A 19,186-nucleotide genomic window follows, 5' to 3' on the forward strand; every position below is an offset into this window, starting at 1 on the left:
CACACAAAGAAATGCATGCTATACAAGGTGGAGAAACAGCTTTTGTACAAAGAAAATGAAAACAATCAACTGAGGAAATGTGACTCATTCTGACTTTGCCTAATATTTATAAAATAAAACATAAACATATTAATGCCCAGGAAAGAAATGCTCTCAGGTCTTTACTAAACATTGCTATTCTATTTAGCTATATGAGTAGAAGATCTAAACTGATTTGAGTCACCAGAGCATGATCTCCTTGTACTATACAAATATTCAATAGATGGAAATTCTAGTGATCATTTGCAAAGGTCTTAGATGCCAGATATTACCTAGTCTTTAAGGTGAAGGTGTATGTAGCCATTACCTTATCCTCTGTATGCTTGGTTCTAAAATACTTATTTCAATATTATTTCTTAGGAAACAGGATACCTGTTTTGAATATATTCCAGCTAAAGGTTAAACACCTCATTGAACAAATGCTGCACAAAGAGTAGATACACATGGGAGCAAAGAGCTTTATGCAAAAAGAAAGAAAGAAAAAGGCAAATGGGAACTAAAGTAGAAAACCAAATCTAAAGCCATTCTGCAGTGGGATGAACACTCAATCTCAATTGCATTTGGCTGACTCTCTTGGAACTGAAAGAAATGGCCTCAGAGAATAAAATCTTCCTGTCATAGAAGGTAAAAATACAACAAAGCTAAAGCAGTGAATGTACATGATAAATTCTCCCGGAAATGTAATATCAAGGCCATGACGTGAATCTCAGAGGAAGTACTATGAGCTATAAGCCAATTTACTCATTGCTGTGGCTGTATAGTACATAATAATTATTACTAGAATCATCATCATCAGATCAGGTAGATTGTGTGAGTCTTTCTCCAAAAGAATATGAGAAACAAAGAAAATATGAGTGCTGTCCTCACAACTTTGAAGAATATTAAAAAGTTACAAAGATTCTTCAGTTGCAAAGTAAGGGTTCTTGTTTCTAATGCTTATTCTCACACCCACATTTAATTACATTAAATTTTTTCACAGCATTTTTGTGGAAAATACATTTTAGTCACTACTAGTGAGCTATTACATCCAGGAGAATTTAAACAGCTAAGCCTCCTTCTTAGCAAATTCCTCTAACCAATTTCCATTCCAGCATGAACTAAGTTTGCTCCTTGGAAGTATTATAATTGTTTCAGGTCCTATGTTATAGGGAGTGGGACAGAAATGGATTTGACTAATTTTTATTAAAAGAAAAGAGATTCTTCTCCTCCTGGTGACATATCAAATGTTGCGGAGGAAGAGAAAGGTAGTTTTATTCCTCGTATTTAGAAATTTAGTGGTGATAGAATCAAAATTACTTTGTTTTTCCACTCATGTCTTTATTAGTTACATTTCCCCATTGCTGAGACAAAATATCAAAGATGAAGCAACTTGAGGATGAAAAGGTGTAGTTTGGTTTTCAGTTTGAGGATGGCATTCCGTCAGGTGCAGTAGGCATGGCAAGAGCTGGAAGAAACTGGTCACATAGACTTCAACAGTCAGGAAGAGAGAACAGGAAGTGGACTTGACTATGAGACTGAAAGGCCCGCCCCTGATGATCCAAGTCTAGCAAGGCTTTGTTGGGGGTTTATCTGGTGGGCTGTGTATTCAGATGCTGATTTCTGCGCCTGGGGATCTGATTACAGTCTGGATGTGGGCATTGTCATTTCTATGAGGAATCTCCGCTGTCAAAGTTATGTAGACATTGTTCCCCAATTATCTCAGATTGGTTAATGAAGAAGCTGAGAACCAATGACTGGGCAGAGGAGACAAGGAGCCTGGACTTCCGCTCCCATTCTTGGGGGTCTCAGGTAGGGACCATCTGAGACGGAAGAGGGTGGAAGAAGAAGAAAGAAGAAGGTGGAAGAAGGAGAAAAAGGACACAGTCATGATGAGGACTGACCTGATGGAGCAGAACCAGTCCCGGTAGGATCAAAATGGCTAGTAATCCTGGGAGTATGCCTGGGAAGTAGCCAGACTAGCACAGAAGGTCAGAATAGATGAATATCTGCCCAATGGTGCTTTAAAGCTTGTTGAATAAATCTAACAGGTCTCTGTCTCGTTATTTGGGAGCTAGGGCAGGTGTTTGGAAAGACCTCCCCCAAATTATACCTATCTATATCTATTTCAACAAGGCTTCGCCTCCTCAAGGTCTCACAACCTTACTGAGTAGCACTATCAGCTAAAAATGGAAAAAAGTATTCAAACTCCTGAGCCTCAGGAAAGTGTATATTTGCACACCATAGAGCAGTCAGTGATGTCATTGAGTGCTAATCACTCTACTTTTACCATGAGCCCGATTGACTGGAATGTCTTCCAAAACCCATAGCATCTCTCCTCTTTCTTGAATGTTGTAAACTCCTGAAAATTGCTAGGGTTCTTCCTCAGCAAGGGTCCCACTTGGATAATAGCTGCATTTTATTCATTTCACAAACAGTAATTGCATTGGGAATTATGTACTGACTATACACTGGGATATATCAGATAATAAAATAGGCAAAAAGTAGAGATGGAAAGAAGAGGCTCTATTCTAGACATAATCTTGAAATTATAATTATTCTACTCTGATTAAACTACTCGGAACACTTGATTTTGTTTGTTTTGTTTGCAATGTTAAAATTTCAATTTATACACTACTGTTTGAGAGGCTAGTACTCTCGCTGAGTTATATTCAAGAACAGCATTTCAGTTCTTATGGAATGGCATACACAGTATCGTCTATATTTATTTAGCTTCTGAATTTCTGAGAGGGGACAAAATAATAAAACACCAAATATTGAGAAATATATCAAAAGTTTATTCCTGCCTTCCTGAATTCAGAGAATCAATACACATAGAACCAGCAACACAGTGTAATACACCAGGCATCAGGTGTTAGAGGAAATTATAGAGTCACGAATCACTCTTTAGTTTCAGGCCTGAGGAAGTAGAGGCTTTGACTACTATCAACCAAAATGGAGAAGATGCAAACACAGTGAGTTTGAAGGCTGCTTTAAAGGCTTGGTTTTCTAATGTAGTATATCAGAACTATCTGTGGGATATTTAAGCAGAGATATGCAAAGAACTGGATACTTGAACCAGGTAGCAAGGAAGAGGAGTAGAGTCCAGGAACATTAGTGAGCCATCAGTATATGGAGCACATTTAAAGCCATGAGTTACTGTTACCAAGGGAACATGAATAAATAAAGTCTTGGGAAGAAAACTGAATGGTTTCAATGATAAGAAATTAGGGTGACAAGGCATAACTGAGAAAGATTACCAAGAAAAAAACAAATAGTGAGATTTTGGGAAAATCAACGGCATGTCATGATCAAGCCAGAAACATTCTTAAAAGAAGGCACATTCCTGGTTAGGGGTCAATAAGATGAGCCGTGAGGCTTAATCCCTAGATTTGGACACATCTCCAATGATATCAGCTTCAATTAAGAGCATTTCTGGACAGACATGAAGTGAAAAGGGTCATCAAAATAAGCTAAAGCAAGAATGAGAAAGGATTAGCGGCTGGTTTGAAGGCTACTCAGAGTAGGACAGTAGAGATAAATTATAGCCGTGAAGTTGGAAGGCAAAGGAGGTGTTTTGTATTGTATTGGTGTTAGAGGTGCATCAAGACCTTGTGGTCTGAAGGGATGGTTTGGTAGAGAGGGGTATAGTAGAAAAGAAAAGAGAGAGTAAGCCAAGAAAAGCCAAGGGAACAGCTGCTAGTTGCATATAAATGCTGAGTGGGAAGACATGGAAACAGAGGCCATGGACTGCCTTTCTCTGCACCCCAGTTCCCAATAAAGTTACATCAAGGTTAACAGTTCAAAAGTCTAGCATAGGTAGCATTGGAGGTTTAAGAAGCAAAATTTGAGGAGTAATATTTTTGTCTAAGAATTTGAGAGACGGAGCCATGTTTGGAGATCATCATAGTTCCTGGGGCTGTGAGCTAACTCATACGATTGAACCAGTGTGTAGATTGATGTCTTCTTATTCATTCATTACTGATATGGAATAGATGAAGACTTGAAGAAAAGAACACTTATTATTTTGGTGATGTAAGAGAAGACAACAGAACTAGGGGTGTGTGGGGAGGAGAAGAACTTTCAGTTACTACAGAGACCAAAGACTAAGCTGAATAAGAGGGGAAGACGGCATATACAACTTGACAAGGAGCAACAAAAAGCATGACATTCATCAATTACAAGTTCTAGTGGGATCATCTTGGAGTCAGGAAACAGTGGGGAGATTACCGTAAATATAGGAAACTTCAGGCACTAAAAATAGGATTTATGGGGCTGGAGCGATGGTTCAGTAGTTAAGAGCACTGGCTGATCTTTGAGAAAACCAGGGTTCGACTCCAGTCCCTCCTATGGTGTCTCACAACAAGCTGTTACTCCAGTTCTAGGAAATCTGTTGCCTTTTTCTGGCCCACGTGGCCACCAGTGACATGGACGTACATGATGGACAAAACAACCAATAGGATAAAGTGAATTTTAAAAAGAGTAAGATTCTTGGCAATGGTGTTATAAAGAAGTTATATTTCCTGATGATGCCCAGGTCTAAGCTCTGACCCTGGGAAGGTGTCACTCAGGAGGGGTTGTGAGACCAGGTTACTGGAAAGGGCTAGGGAGCTGGGAGAGGCAATGATCCGGATTGTAAAGCTAGCTTCAAACAGATAACGGTAAGAATGGCATCACAGCACAGGAATCATATCAGTATCTTTTCTAAGTTTCCTTTCCTTCCTCAAATGTGTGACCCAAATACAGAACTCATTACTTTTACAAAATACAATTCCCTTTATTAAGTCCATCACATTACTATACTAATATCTGGTCTATAGTTCATTCTCAAATATTCTATTAGAACCTCGGAACACTAAATAGAAATATTAATTAGAAGTATAAAAAATGATTAAATGTAGACAGAGTAAGAAGCTTTTAAACTTAAATATGGATTATTTATTCCATCAGAGCTGCTCAGTGATATGCTAACTTGAGAAAATAGTATTCCTTTGTAGAACTCACAATGATTACAATTTAAATTCTCCTCGAATTCACATGCAACTATAAATTGGCACATTTATGCTTCATAGGCATAATGCAGATGTTCATGAACATGCAATAGGGTAATTGAAGCGTCTCCACACCAAGGTTTATGAAATATTTGTCACAATACAGGGACACAGCATCATCTTGACACGTCTCTGAAATGTCTGAAGTCTATAAATACCATCAGCACAGTCATAAGTTTGCATCCTAATTTCTCCTCCTTCCCTGCACTGGCCCTGTGATTTATCTGCTATCTGAAATCACAGGCGCCTAATGGGATCACTAATTTTCATTCCAAAAAGTCACTCCTGGAGTGTTGTTTTGTCATTGCTGTCACCATTCAGTGACAGGTATTTCAAGAGGGGTTCATGCTTGCTGAACTGGATTTCATGGCTATCAGAGTATAGACAATTCTTTACCTCTCCTATTGGGGTTACTTTCTTGATCCTCAGAACAGGACTTAGAGGCTGTAAAGTAATACAGGTCTTTTCAAGAATTAAATTGCTCCTTGTATTTTTGTCTTTGGACTTAGCAGTGAACATAAGAAGGCTAACCCAAAGCTTATTGAGAGAGAGAGAGAGAGAGAGAGAGAGAGAGAGAGAGAGAGAGAGAGAGAGAGAGAGAGAGAGAGAGTTCTATGTTGGAGGTTGGTCTGATGTATTTTGATGCTAATTACTACTTGCTGTCTCTGCCCTACCTGGACTTTGCCTAAGAGCCTAACCTGTTTGACCAATAAAAGGCCATCACACCTGGGCAGGGCAAATGGGATAGGCATGGCTAGGGTTCCAGAGCTTGGAGAGATAGAGAGGATCTTGGGAGGAGAACAGAGGAGATGAAAGAAGGAGGAGGTTGTGACATGGGTTAGGTGGAGGAGAAGCAAATGGCTGGTGTGGATGGAGATTTGAACCAGATGATGATAATTAGCAAGTATTTGGGATTATGGATGGGCGGTAGTTTAATAGAAACTATTAGAAGCAGATGGCATGGGATTGGAATACCTGCCCCACTATGGGAAGTAGTTTAGGGGATTAATATTTGTCCTGCCCCAGGTTAACTAAGACTATTTTAAAACGTAACAGGTCTCCGTGTCTTGATTGATTACTAGCAGATTAGAAAATACTGCCATAATAATAATTATAGACCTAATAATAAACATTACAAGGTCTTACTGGTAAACTCCTCTACTCACAAGTCTATCAAAATTTCTTAAAATTCTGTCTCTCCAATTCATGACAATATAGTTTTATAAGAAGTTATTGGGCCCTCATGAATGAAGGAGTGTAAATATATTATACATAACAAATATACATACAATAAATTACATTCAAGGCTTTCTATATAACCTTAGGCTTATCCGAATTACTGAAAAAAATAAGACTTGGCTCAAGCTGAGAATCGCTTTTCATACAATTATAAATCTGATAAGCGTATCTGAAAGATTTTTACTTTTTCTTATATCGCCTACATATGTTCAAGAAACATCTTCCTAACTAGATTTTTCCCCCAGGATGTACAGTGGAGAAATGTTATAAATACCAATTTGACAGAATTAAGTGTAGGAGAGGATTGAATCAGTTAAAATCATTAGAATAACATTTAGTCTTTAGCATATCTCCAACCTCCATATATATCCAAAAACTACCCTACTAACCATAGAAGATTCCCTAAAGTCAAAATGACTTAAAACAAATTACCCTTACAGGTTCTGAAAGAACCACTGTTCTTTTTCACTCTTTTTCAGATCAACAAAGAGACCGCCTTAACCAGAACATCCGTATAGGTGAGAAACTCTGAAGCCTGAATTATACAGACTCCAGTTCTGCAAAAATCACAGAGCAAATGTTATCTCCTAACACAGACTTTCAGGGAGATCATGGAAACTGAGGCTCAACTCTCCCGTTAATCAACTCACTTACCAGATATCTCCTCTAGGCACTGCTTAGCCGTCTTGCTATACGAAGGGTCCATCTTTGTGGGGCTGGTGCACGAGTCAGCAGGTGCTAAAGAGGTGCCTTCGTTTTCTGCATGTGCCCTGAAGTTAACCAAGAAGATAGAGACAAACAGCTGTGGTCACCAGTGACTCAGCAAAGTAGCTCTTTAGTGTAAGAAGAAATCCGTTCATTAAGAGTTCTTTCTATCAAGGACAACAACTCTTTCTTGTGACCAGCTGACCCAAAAATATCTGTCTGGGTGAGAATTTTACAACTTATTTTATATATATCAATCAAGTATGAGTGAGGTATTGAGTCAGATCCCCATGATTTTTCTGCCCTGGACAGTTTGTATCTATCAATATTGATTGGCTTGGGTATAGGGGCAGAGGAGACAAAAGTGTGCCCATTTTCTAGAATGTCTGGCCATATAATGCTTTTGTAATTGTAAAGCATTGAAACCACACCTGAAACTCTTTAATGCCCACCGTATAAAATGTATCCTAAAACATAATGCATAACAATGAATAATCAATAGGGATTGAGTTATAAATGTAATTACAATGATTTAGTGTCTAAGGGATTATGGAACACTAAAGCCAGACAAAACAAACCCTTTCCTCGATCTATCATATATCTGTGTGCATGTAGTATACAGGGTATATGTAATTAACAAAGTATTGTCTAATAAAACGGAAAGAATTCAATAAAGGAATCATATACTTTTGACACTCTCATCTTGCTTTATACAGGCCCTTTCCTCTATATACAGGTGAGCGTCCTAAGAATCTCCCGGTAGAGATACAAAATGAACACACATTTGATTCAAAGGCTCATGTCTGAGAAACTCACAGCATGAGCGGCTGAGAAACAGGACTCAAGCTGACACAACACCGTGTGCTGCTGGCCTATGTTCTTTGCAGAGATGCCATTGCCTTATTAAAATTCCATTTATAGCAGAATCTGAAGTATGGCAAGTCATCCATCATAATTTCTTAATTTAAGAACATTTATAGTACTATTTGTCTGTGAAATAACACTTCAGTATCCATTGGAGTTACTTTTAACTAATCCCTAACTTTTAGCCTAAATTTTGGTTTTGAGAAAAATAAATTGTGAGCATTGATAATAGAACTAGTTGATATTTGGCCAATACCTTGGAGCAGGGTATGTAGCTTAGTACCCAGAGCTAAATACAAGAGCATCAAGAGTTTAAAGCTAGCCTGGGACATTTGGTGGCACTAGGGGGAGTTAGGAGGAGGAGGGAGAGGAAAGTAATGGAGAGAAACAAAGGAATGGGGAGATGTCTCAGTCTGTAAAGGGCTTGCCACACAACCATGACCTATGCTTGGGTCTGCAACACCCACATAAATATCTAGATGCAGTGATATGACTATACTCCCAGAGCAAAGAAGGCAGAGGTAGGCAGATCACTAGAGCTTATTGGACTCTCAATACAGCTAAATTGGGTGACCTCCATGTTCAGTTGGAGACCCTGGCTCAAAAAATAAAATGGACAGCAATCTAGTACTTGAACCTCGGGTCTCAATTTTGAGGCACCCACATGCCCTTATGTACACAATAGATGAATATGTATTTAGGCTTCACACACACAGAACATCACATGTGCATGTGTGTATGTACACACATGAAATATATAATTGATATTTAATGGGCAGATATAAAAATTGCAAGAGCTCACTGTGATATTTTAAGAAATCATTTAAAGCTGTTTCATCTTTGGGTAGAAGTATAATATACATGAAGTGATAATCAAAAGAGAAAGAAAGCAAGAATGGTATCTTCCTGATCTCTTAAACTATTTTGTCTGATTAAAGAGGCAAATGTCTTCTCAATACTTCTTGTTCCATGTTGAACAAGTTTAAATCATTAGTATGGAAGTTTTCTAGATTCCCTGAACAATGCTGCCTGGCTGCTGTCTAAGCAGTGTCAAAATGGTACCCTGCCTTGGCAGTTGGCTTTGAGCCAAGACTGGCTGAGAAATCCTACAGGTTCACCATTTGAGGACTCACTTCCCAGAAGCTGAGTTACCTTATGTGTTTACTGAAATGACTGCCTAAAGCCCAACGTTAACTGTTGCTTGTTAGAGCAACACCAACAGCTGTCTTGAGAGGCAGAATATGTAGTCACAATAGTTATAAAAACACCCAGAATGTCCCTCCAGGGAAGTCCATATGAAACATGAGACTACGTAGCCTGTCACTAGAATAGGAGTTTTGCTCTATTCAAAATGAATCTCGGAAAGCATGACTGAGCTGACTGTGGCTAACTTCCTCACTACTTGAGACTGGCAGTTCAGCTCTGTTGACCCTTAGCTGAGACACTGAAAAAGCATGTTCGCATTTCTAGGTGCTCAGTCCTAAGTAAGACTCTCCATTTTATTGTGGTGGTGTGGGCGTACATGCTTCTAGCTGATTAACGTTGGTGTCTTTCTAGTTTTGGGCACAAAAGAATATTGTCTATTTTGTAGTTCTTTGGTAGATATGCCATGGCATTATCTATATGAGTTGTTTATAGCAGCAATTATATAGAGACAGAGTAATCATGAGAAAGAACACCAGACAGTAAACTTCACATCATTTTCAAAAGAACTTAGAAATCCTCCTTGGTTTATGTTCAAAAGTGGGTCAGGCCAGACATATCTATTCCATGTATTTTACAAAAATGACAAACATCTAGTCCTTTTTTTATATTCAAAAGTAGTGGAATTAGATTTTAACTCTGCTCTACTGAGATATGCTAATTAGTAAAGTTTTATCTTTTCTACACAGAATCAAAGAAAATTGCCAAGATTCTTGACAGTTTCCAAATGTTCTCTATTTTTGTGACTATTGTATACCAGGATAATAAAAAATATTTGCAGCATTCCACGAACCAATTTATGAAGATTTTAAAAATTCACAGGTGCAATTTGACAGAGTGAATATTGCAGGGCATCTTTCACTGTTCCGCACTAGCTGACTTGGTGATAACACACATTACATGTACCTACTGAAACTATGACACATAGCTTAATAAATACCATCTACTTTATGTAGAGTTCTAGTTTTGCAGATCTACAAGAAGTTACTAAAAGTTGTAGAGCCAAGAAATCTGAATCTCAACAATGATTAGCCCAAAACCGAACCTGCATTTTTATGTACTTTTGATATAACAAGTATTGGTCTACTGTAATATCTATGTAACTCAACTTTGTTCCAATTCTGTAAGGTAAGTGCTGCAGCCAAACGAATTCCCGTTTCTACTTGTCTGACCATTGGCCTGGGTAATAACCTGGTAGATGCTTAGCCAATTCTTGAACTAAGCTACCTATAAATGATGAACTGTCAGTCACTACTGTGATAATTTTACTGCATTTATAATCCATGGAATAAAATCAGACTCCATTAGTCCTTACTGGACACTCAGCATTGTCAACTTCCCTTTCCTAATAGATAGTTCAGTCTAAGAGAGACAACATTGAATATGACAGCATCAACTGATGGGGTCTAAATGTCACATTTTAGTAGCCATTTAAGAATTTTGAAGGGAGTACTTTTATATTGAACTAAATTTAGCAGTGCATAATTTGTGATGTAAATGTATATGCATATTCATACTCGGATAACTTAGTTTTGACCATTTAGAGAACCTAGAAGCAGTAACATGGTTATAAATATAATTCTCCATGAAAAGAAACCAGGGCTCACTAAATAACAGATAAACCCAATTTAGGGAAAGTACAAGATGAGCCAAAAACACTTGAAGCCACCAAGAAAGGGAACCTCAAAGAGTGGTAGTGCTTGTTCAAAGGGCATACAAAGTAGCCTGAAGGATCTTCTAGTGTCATAGTTAGAGAAAATTTTAAACATCAAAGTAAATCATGGTAGCAATCAATTATAACTCATGAAAAAAGGTCAGACTCTGTTAGCCCCTACAGTTTGGATGTCTGGAAAACAGAAACCGCTTTCTCAAAGCAGGAAGTAAATATAGAAGAAAAAATAGAGTTACAAAATAACTTATCCTCATTAGAATGTAATTTTAATTCAATCAAGAGAATTCAATGGATGCTAAAAGTTTTGCGTAAAAGGAAAGTAAGGATAAAATTTTTACATACAGTTTCAAAAATATCTTCCTCCACAAATACTTATTAAATGTAAGTGGAATTAATTTTAAAATATAAAACTATAGAAAATATTATCTTAAGCAAATAAATCTTATGCCAGAATAACAGAAAATACAAATAATTATACTTTTAGAGGAAGCTGTGGGATGAGCACCATTATGTACGTGACACTGCAGGAAAATAAGTCCATTTGTCTCATGATCAGACAAACACAGATGAAAGGAAATTATTGAAAATTGGCTTTTCAAATATTGATGTCATAAAAATCAAGGAAAGATCAAAGAAGAGAATGAAAGCTGCTAGGAAGATGTGACAACCAGGCAGGGCATTAGATACAAATTACTTAAAGTGGGGACAATTAATACAAGTAAACAATGTTTTAAGTATTATAATATATGGATTATTATGTATGGTGTTGGCAATATTGACTTAAGTTTTCTGCATATTTAATTTTTTCCCCAGAATATCTTAAAGCAAAATTAAAAAGCCAAATACAAGCAAGGTTGCCCATTGTTCACTATAATTAGAAAATGCAAACTTTGAGCAGAATTCAACACAATGGTCCATCTTCCAGAAGCATGACTGTATCTTATCTTTAAAACACTGCAGTGTGAGGACATTTACACTACTCCTCAGTGTATAAAAATATAGCAAGCCTAGAAAAAGACAGGCTTGCAAGACAAGAATTCAATAATCTTTAGTGTGTGCTGACAACCAACTATGCCCTGTTCACATAAATCTACAACTGCAGTGTAATCTGCAGCGTTTGCTCAGGGCTGTGCAACACTTTACCTGAAAGACTGTTCTATGCTCAACATTTCATCCTTTGTAAACTCACAGCTCCTCCTACTCAATTTATTGTTTAACAAATAACCTAAGCTTCAAACCTGGCAAGCACTTTAGAAACTAATGTTTTGCACGTTTTGCCTTTCAGGATATAGCACATTCAAGTGACAGTTTTCCATGTCGTTTCCTAGAAGAATCTGGACTGTACAAAATCTTATGACCCAAAACTCTTCTAATGGTCTATGATGCTGTTTCAAAGGAGATACAATCTTACATCAAAAGGAAAAAATGATTAAAATCATATTTCAATGACCTAATTTTACAAATACAGGGAGTTACAGAGGCACACAACTTATATTTAATTAATAGGTTTACAACACTCGGTGACTTTCTTTTCTTCATTAGTCACGCTTTGCCTACGAGTCTAGGGGATATTTTTTCTCTCCCAATAACTGGTCGGGTAGCCCCTGCCTCAACTCCTTTGCTTGGAGGAGCCTGCGCTATATTCAACACTTCATTTTATTGACATTTACTACAAATGGAAAAAAATAAAGAAAGAATGTATAGTTCAAAATAGCTTAAGAGAAATGCTAATGGTTGTTTTAAAATTTTGCTTGTGATTTATAACACATGCAAGTGTCATTTATACCGAATTAACTAATAGTTTCACTATTTTTCTTTACGTGATGTTGCAAATGTGGGGAATATAGGTATAAAGTAATACCTTCAAAATGATTGGGCAAAGAAAAAAAAAACCGAATAGTATGTGGTAACTTCCTTTTCTCTAGCATCTGTCAAATTATCATTTTACAATCTCCTACATGTTTCTGTGGACACATTAACACTTACAAAGGCAGGTTGTTCCGGTTTCAAATAGCTGTAATTGTTGAGAACCTCTTCCGCTGAACTCAGTATCTTCTGTTAAATTGTACACCTTTTAGTATTAGTTATTTCTGCTCATCAAGTGAGTAAAGACCATGATAAGTTTCAAATGCTCATTACTTTGTGGGGATCATTGAGTTCCAAAGGTTATGTAAAATGTGTTGTACTGTATTAGCAGTTAGAGTGCATGAAATCTTTTAGCAATCATAACCTAACATTTTACTTATGGAATTCTCAGTGACCAGTTGACTAGCAGGTACATAGTAAACATTAGTGTTCCACTAGGGAAGGTGATTAAATACACGTCCTGGGTAGATTTTGTCACTTGACATAAATCAGTGTCGTTTGGGAAGAAGAAACTTCAGGGTAGAAAATACACCCTGCAGATGTACTATGGGCAGGCCTGTGAGAACATTAATTATTGATTGACTTGGGAGGGCCATCACATAGAAGTGCCACTGACTGGCAGGTGATTCCGAGCAGGTGGAGTCGATGGCCAAACTCTGCCAAGACAGGGTAAGCAAATCCTCAATAGTTCCTGCCTCACAAATCTGTCTGTCAGATATACTTGGCCAGAAGGCTGAAGATGATGCTCCAACGTTATAGAGAGTTTTGGGTGACTGTTCAGGCAGCAAACCGTCTCTGTCATTTTCTCATTTTGGAAGCTGCTTACCTGCCCTTCCTGTCTACTCAGGTAATTAATTTTATTCCTTCTCAAGTCTCTGATGGGGTTGAAGACCATATAGTTTAGCTTTACAATTAGTCTTAGTTGTTTAGGGGTTAAGGTGTTTTTAGGTCTAGATAGATGTTTTAAGTTGATAAAGATGAGATATGATAGATATGGATCTACAGTCAGAACTTTAGATGCACCAAGTTAGGAAAGATGTTTTCTTTAAAGTTGCCAAATACAAATAGCCAGAACACTATGAATGTAACATTTATATAATTCCTGATTGTGTCGTGGTTCTTCTTGCTGTATGTGGTTTATTGTATATGTGTGTAATAAAATAAATATATATGTAAAAAATAATTTTTAAAATGATAAAAACAAACAAACAAACAAATAAATAAAAGCAGGCTAAGCAAGGCCATGTGGCGTTAGCTAGTAAGGCATGATCCTCTATGGTTTGTTCTTTAGCTCCTGACTTCAGGTTCCTGCCTTCCTTTATTCTCTGTTCTGAATAGCTCAGTGATAAGATGTTTACTTGGAAGTGAAAAATGAAATATACTCCTTTCCTCCTCAAGTTGGTTTTGGTCTAAGGGTTTTAGCACAGCAACATTAACCTAAGACACGAAGAAAGACCTACATCAGGCTGAGAAAAGGAAAACAAATTATTATCAGCCCAATAATCTTCCAATTCTGTGCACGTAAATATATTTAAATAGTGTATGTATATGTTCATTCATATGCAAAGTATTGTTCCATTTATTTATTAATAAATTATTTATTAACAAATTAAATTATGATTTTTTTTTTAAGATATAGGCTTTCTTCTAGGCAAGGCTGACCACAATTGTGCAGGTCCCTTGAACTTCCCATTTTCCTGCTGGGGTTCACAGGGGTACACCACAATGTCCCAATGACAAGTGATTGAGAAATTTGCAAATGTATGACTGGCATTTTTCTAGTCTGAATTTCCTGGTAATAATCCCCATTCTTTCCACGCTGCAGAAAGAACTGACAAGCAGAGACGAACATGTCCTTGCGTTCAGGCTCACTGAATAGGAAATGTGTGCAGGCAGTCAGAATTTGTTTCGCTGGCAAATTTTGCAGGCTCTGTGATTTTCTGAGATCATTATGTATCAGAATTTAAGTCACTGCTTCCCCATTTCTGATCAATTGGGGCACTATCACATACTGGTGAATTTGTGCGTTTGTGTCAGGAAATCACTATTAATCTTGCAACATGCATGATTTCAGTAAGCAAGTACTTAACACATGATATAATACTTCCATTATAAGGTCATAAATCACGACTATTATCATATCAGAAATCAACAACTCCTATAAACCATGTCAAGGGATTTTTACATGTGCAGGAATAGTTAGAATGAGGAATGAGGAAGGACATGTGGTTCTACATGCCATGAATGGAGAATATAAACCTCTCTCACACATGGTAGGAAAGCACAAGTATTTACAATTCTGCCTTCAGAGGATATAATTTTGTGATTTATATAATTTTGTGATAATAATTTGCGGTTGTGTCTTATATAGGGTACTATACAATGTGGTTTTTTTTCAGTTATATTTCTTTTAATTATTTGATATTATTGATGATAACCTAAATCTTTTGAAATAACTAGTCTTCATCAATAACTGTTTCAATGGCCTGGAGAAGGCTGTAGCATGACAATGTTACTGATGGTATAAATATCAACTTGTTCTTGAAAAGAGTCATATGAGGGAGCTTCAATTATCTCATCTCCATTTTGCAGAGGTTTGTTACTAGAAGTCACATGACCAATCACTGGTGGCTAGCCATGTGGCTCTAAGAGCCACAGTCTCAAGTACCCCGGGCCATGTTTCTGAACAGCAAGAAGGCAAGACTCTCTGTACTCCTAGCCAGTGGGCTATATCACCCCACATCTATAACAGTCACTTTAACAGGAGAAATGAAAGTTTCAAAGTGTATGGAGAATCCCTTTGGGTGACATGACATACCCACAGGTGCTACCTGCTAAACTGTGGCCACACCCATCAAATTTAAAAACTAAAATATTGCCTTAGTGAGTATATACAGCCTCAGAGAAAAGCATTTAGGTTCTTTCAAAGGAAAAAATTAAGTTATGATTCTTGACTTTTTTTTGAAAAGCTGTACATTCAATACATTAATTAATATTTCACTGTACCCTCGGTTTGTGATAGTTGTAGTAAGTCTTGCTTCCTGTTTTTAAATTTTCTTACATACTTTAAACTTGACAACCTCCTGAAAGGATAGGACCAAAGCAGGCATTTTTCTTCCCTTGGTCAGGTCTTTACTAAGCAGACAGTGAGTTAAATTAGATTTATACTAGTGACTGACAAAGCTCTAATTGATAAGGCAAGTCATATCACAAGACAAATGGGCTACCTTGGTAACTGTGTAGTAGCATGCATATATTTTTAGATATAATATATAACTATGTGTTGATATATATCAGTGTGTGTATATATATGTCAAATATATATATATATATATATATATATATATATATATATATATATATAGTTTAGAATCGGTCCTCCAAATAAAAAATTGCAAAATATGAATATACTAATTATATAATTATTTTTAGCTACAAATGTGTATTTCGTAGCAGGAATTTAATACAACATTTATTTTGTGAATGCTATACCTCATTTTTAAAAAAGCACTTAGAGATTTACACTATACTAGAATGTAGAACAAATATACCCATCGCCTTTTTTACTATTTTAATCCTTATTAACAATCGAAGGAAATGAGACCAGGACATTTTAAGTAAATTGTCCAAAGCCATGATCTAGTAAGTGCCTTAAATCTGAGAGACAGCTTGTGCTAACAGTGGTCGGTAGTTGCCAGTGGTAACAGGCTAGTAATGTGAGGAGCTGAACATGAGAAAGTCGTGGCAGCTCAGTTCCATCTTGCCGTTAACAAGATGCGGGTTAATTTTTAAAGGCCTCAGCTTCTGAGAGAAGAGCACCGGACACATGGAACGGTTGCCCCAGATTAAGCTTTTGTACAGAATTCTAGTCCTGTAGCTTCAAAGAGAAGCATTCTCAACAGTCCATTTCACTTAACGCTACACGTCCAAATAGGAAGAGCGGTCAACACAGAGCTACAGAGGCCACCTCACCTGTAAATGAAAGGAGCCACCGTAGCAGTGTTGGGGTGACTATGTTGCTGCTGCTGAGGGAGCTGGACCGGTCCATTGCCTGGGCTCTGTCCACTGCTGTGTGCCACCTGCATAACACAGGAGCTAGAGGGAGATGCGTGGCCAGCCTCCCTACCCTCCTGAGAAGCCGAGAGGCTGGGTGAGCTTGCTTTCTCCGTGGCCATGGCCTTTGGGAAGGCCTGAGAAGGGCTTCCCTTCGTAGTCCTGAATTTCTCAGACTCTTTGCCTGCTCCACTGCTAGGTGAAATAGTCTGCTTTGCCGTGGGCACCTTTGAGCCTGGCTTTGGAATCCCACTGGACGATGGAATTAAGCTTTCTTTCTTGGCTGCTGCGGTCTTGCTGCCCTTTGGGATCAAGCTTGCGATTTTAGAGGTCTTTTTCGGGGTCGTCTCCACCACCGGGTCCTTTTCTTCCTTTCCTGTCTTTTCAGCGCAGGCTTTATTCTTGTCCCTGTTCTTTTCCTCCTTTTCTTTTGGCTGCAGCAAAGACTTTTTATTGCTGAAATTTTTGCTTCCTGCTTTTGGAGGGGCTAATTTAGGTGACACTTTAGGGCTGCTGTTTGTTGAGCCACCGTTATTCAGACCACTGTTAAAGCCTTCCATCTCTCCGGATTCAGAAAAGGCATCATCTTCCTTCCCAAGGTCACTAGATCCTGAACTGGGAGTCTGCGGAGGGCGCAACGCAGTCCGAGCATTAACCAGCTTGAATTTTTCAAGCATAGATTTCTGGCCCGAGGGAGCACTTTTGACCCCTTCTGTGACAGGGGGCTTCAGTCTGTCTGAAGATGGAGTGGGAGAGGTGGCTGGGCTTGGCTGCTTCACCGTCAGCATGGTAGAGGTGGCACTGTGCTTGACATTCATGGACTTGCTCCGCCAGGGCTTGCTGGCACTTGGGGAAGGGATGGCAGAGGCTGGGGGTTGCCCAGCAGTGTTGGGAGGCTGTGTGTTTCCATTTATACCTGAAGATGGTTGAGGTCCTTTGGAGGAATCTGTACATGATGAAGAAAAAAATGGGAAAGATTGATTTGTCTTGGTCACTTATGAAACACCATCGTTTATCTATTTATTTTTTCCTTCCTGAAAAATAAATTAGGCATCTGTGTGTCTGTGTGTCTGTGTGTGGGTGTGTGCATGTGCATGTGAGTGCAGGTACCAGCAGAAGCCAGAAGAGGGCATCAGATTCCTTGGGATTCCTGCCTTCTGCAAGAGCATTATGAACTCTTGACCACCGAGTCATCTCTGCAGCCCCGCTTATTTCTTAATTATACACACATATTTCTTCTGAACTAAAAAGTGGCATATTATAAAGCATTACTAATTCAGTGATATGATTTTCTTTCTTTACATTTTGTTTACTATTTGGATGGAATCAATTTCAGGAAGAAAACCAAACACATACTCAAGTTACTCTTGCCAAATGGAATGTATTAGTCTTAAGTATTTATATATTTCAAGATAGGACAATATTCCCTTTCCTAAGAAATTCCTTACTAACTAATTAGTTCATCCCAAGTAAATATTCCACATTGCTTATGAAATGGAAAGCTTTTCTTAGTTATAAGGATATTACCTATTGTTATCTGACTACGAATAATGATGTAGCTTTTTAATTAACTGTATTTATTAACATTACCTAACCACTATGATTATATGTTGTCGTGTACGGGCTCCCTCTCCCTCCCTCCTCTCTCTCTCTCTCTCTCTCTCTCTGTGTGTGTGTGTGTGTGTGTGTGTGTGTGTGTGTGTGTGCGTGTGTATGCATAAAGGTATTTTGGGGAGTACTTCCTCACAGAGACAGGACCTTTCGTAGGGTTTCTGCTTCTTCAAAGTATACACTAGGCAGGCCAGGCTGGGATTTTAGGTGATTTTCCTACCCTCCCTTCTACCACCTACTTTTCCTTTAGCTGTAGAAATTACAGATGTGTGTCACTGCATTTGTCTCTCCACGTGGGTTCCAGGATCTAATTCAGGTCTTTGCACTTGTACCCTGAGTGCTTTCATATACTGAGATGCATCCCCAGCTTCCACCTCCATTTCTATTTTTATTCATGATAATCCCAAGACAAGAGTATCTATTAGCATCCTCACTTTACAGATTCCCTAGGAACCTTCTATTATCTGCCCCTCAGCATAAATTTACATGTTTACTGATTTTAAGAAATTACTGTCACACTATTCTGCTTTTTCTAAGAATATGAATCAATTTGATTGAATTCCCTCTATCTAGAGGATGTAGTCTAATCATATCATCTGTTAGTGTATACTGAGTGGCTTCTGGCCTCAAGGCACTCCTAGACAGCATAATCCTGTTAGAGCAAATAAAAGGCATAGAAGATGAATGCCAGTATGGGGTGATATATGTCAAACATCTGAAGAGCAGGGTATGTGGAAGAAATGGTAGTGATGCTGAGAACTTCCTGAGACCACACAGGTCCACCCAATAAAGCTAGTTAGATAACATAAGGGGCTATGTATAGGCTCTCAAGGCAAAAGGAGTATTAATGAACCCTTATTAACGAAGTATACATATTTCCGTGTGTTTCCATTTATAAAAATTTGTA

The 19,186-nt window shown here is 38.0% G+C and overlaps 1 protein-coding gene across 1 annotated transcript in view; it reads right to left on the bottom strand.

The window, feature by feature from the left end:
• Nav3 (neuron navigator 3) overlaps window positions 1-19,186 on the bottom strand; it is a 291,149-nt gene that overhangs the window by 129,582 nt on the left and 142,381 nt on the right. The window contains exons 8-9 of the mRNA XM_051139705.1: window positions 16,588-17,614; window positions 6,960-7,075 (exon numbers count right to left, since the gene is read on the bottom strand). Coding sequence (XP_050995662.1) covers window positions 6,960-7,075; window positions 16,588-17,614 — 1,143 coding nt within the window. The remainder of the gene's footprint in view (window positions 1-6,959; window positions 7,076-16,587; window positions 17,615-19,186) is intronic.

The sequence above is a fragment of the Acomys russatus genome, chromosome 31 (assembly GCF_903995435.1).
Source record: "Acomys russatus chromosome 31, mAcoRus1.1, whole genome shotgun sequence".
Lineage (NCBI taxonomy): Eukaryota > Metazoa > Chordata > Mammalia > Rodentia > Muridae > Acomys > Acomys russatus.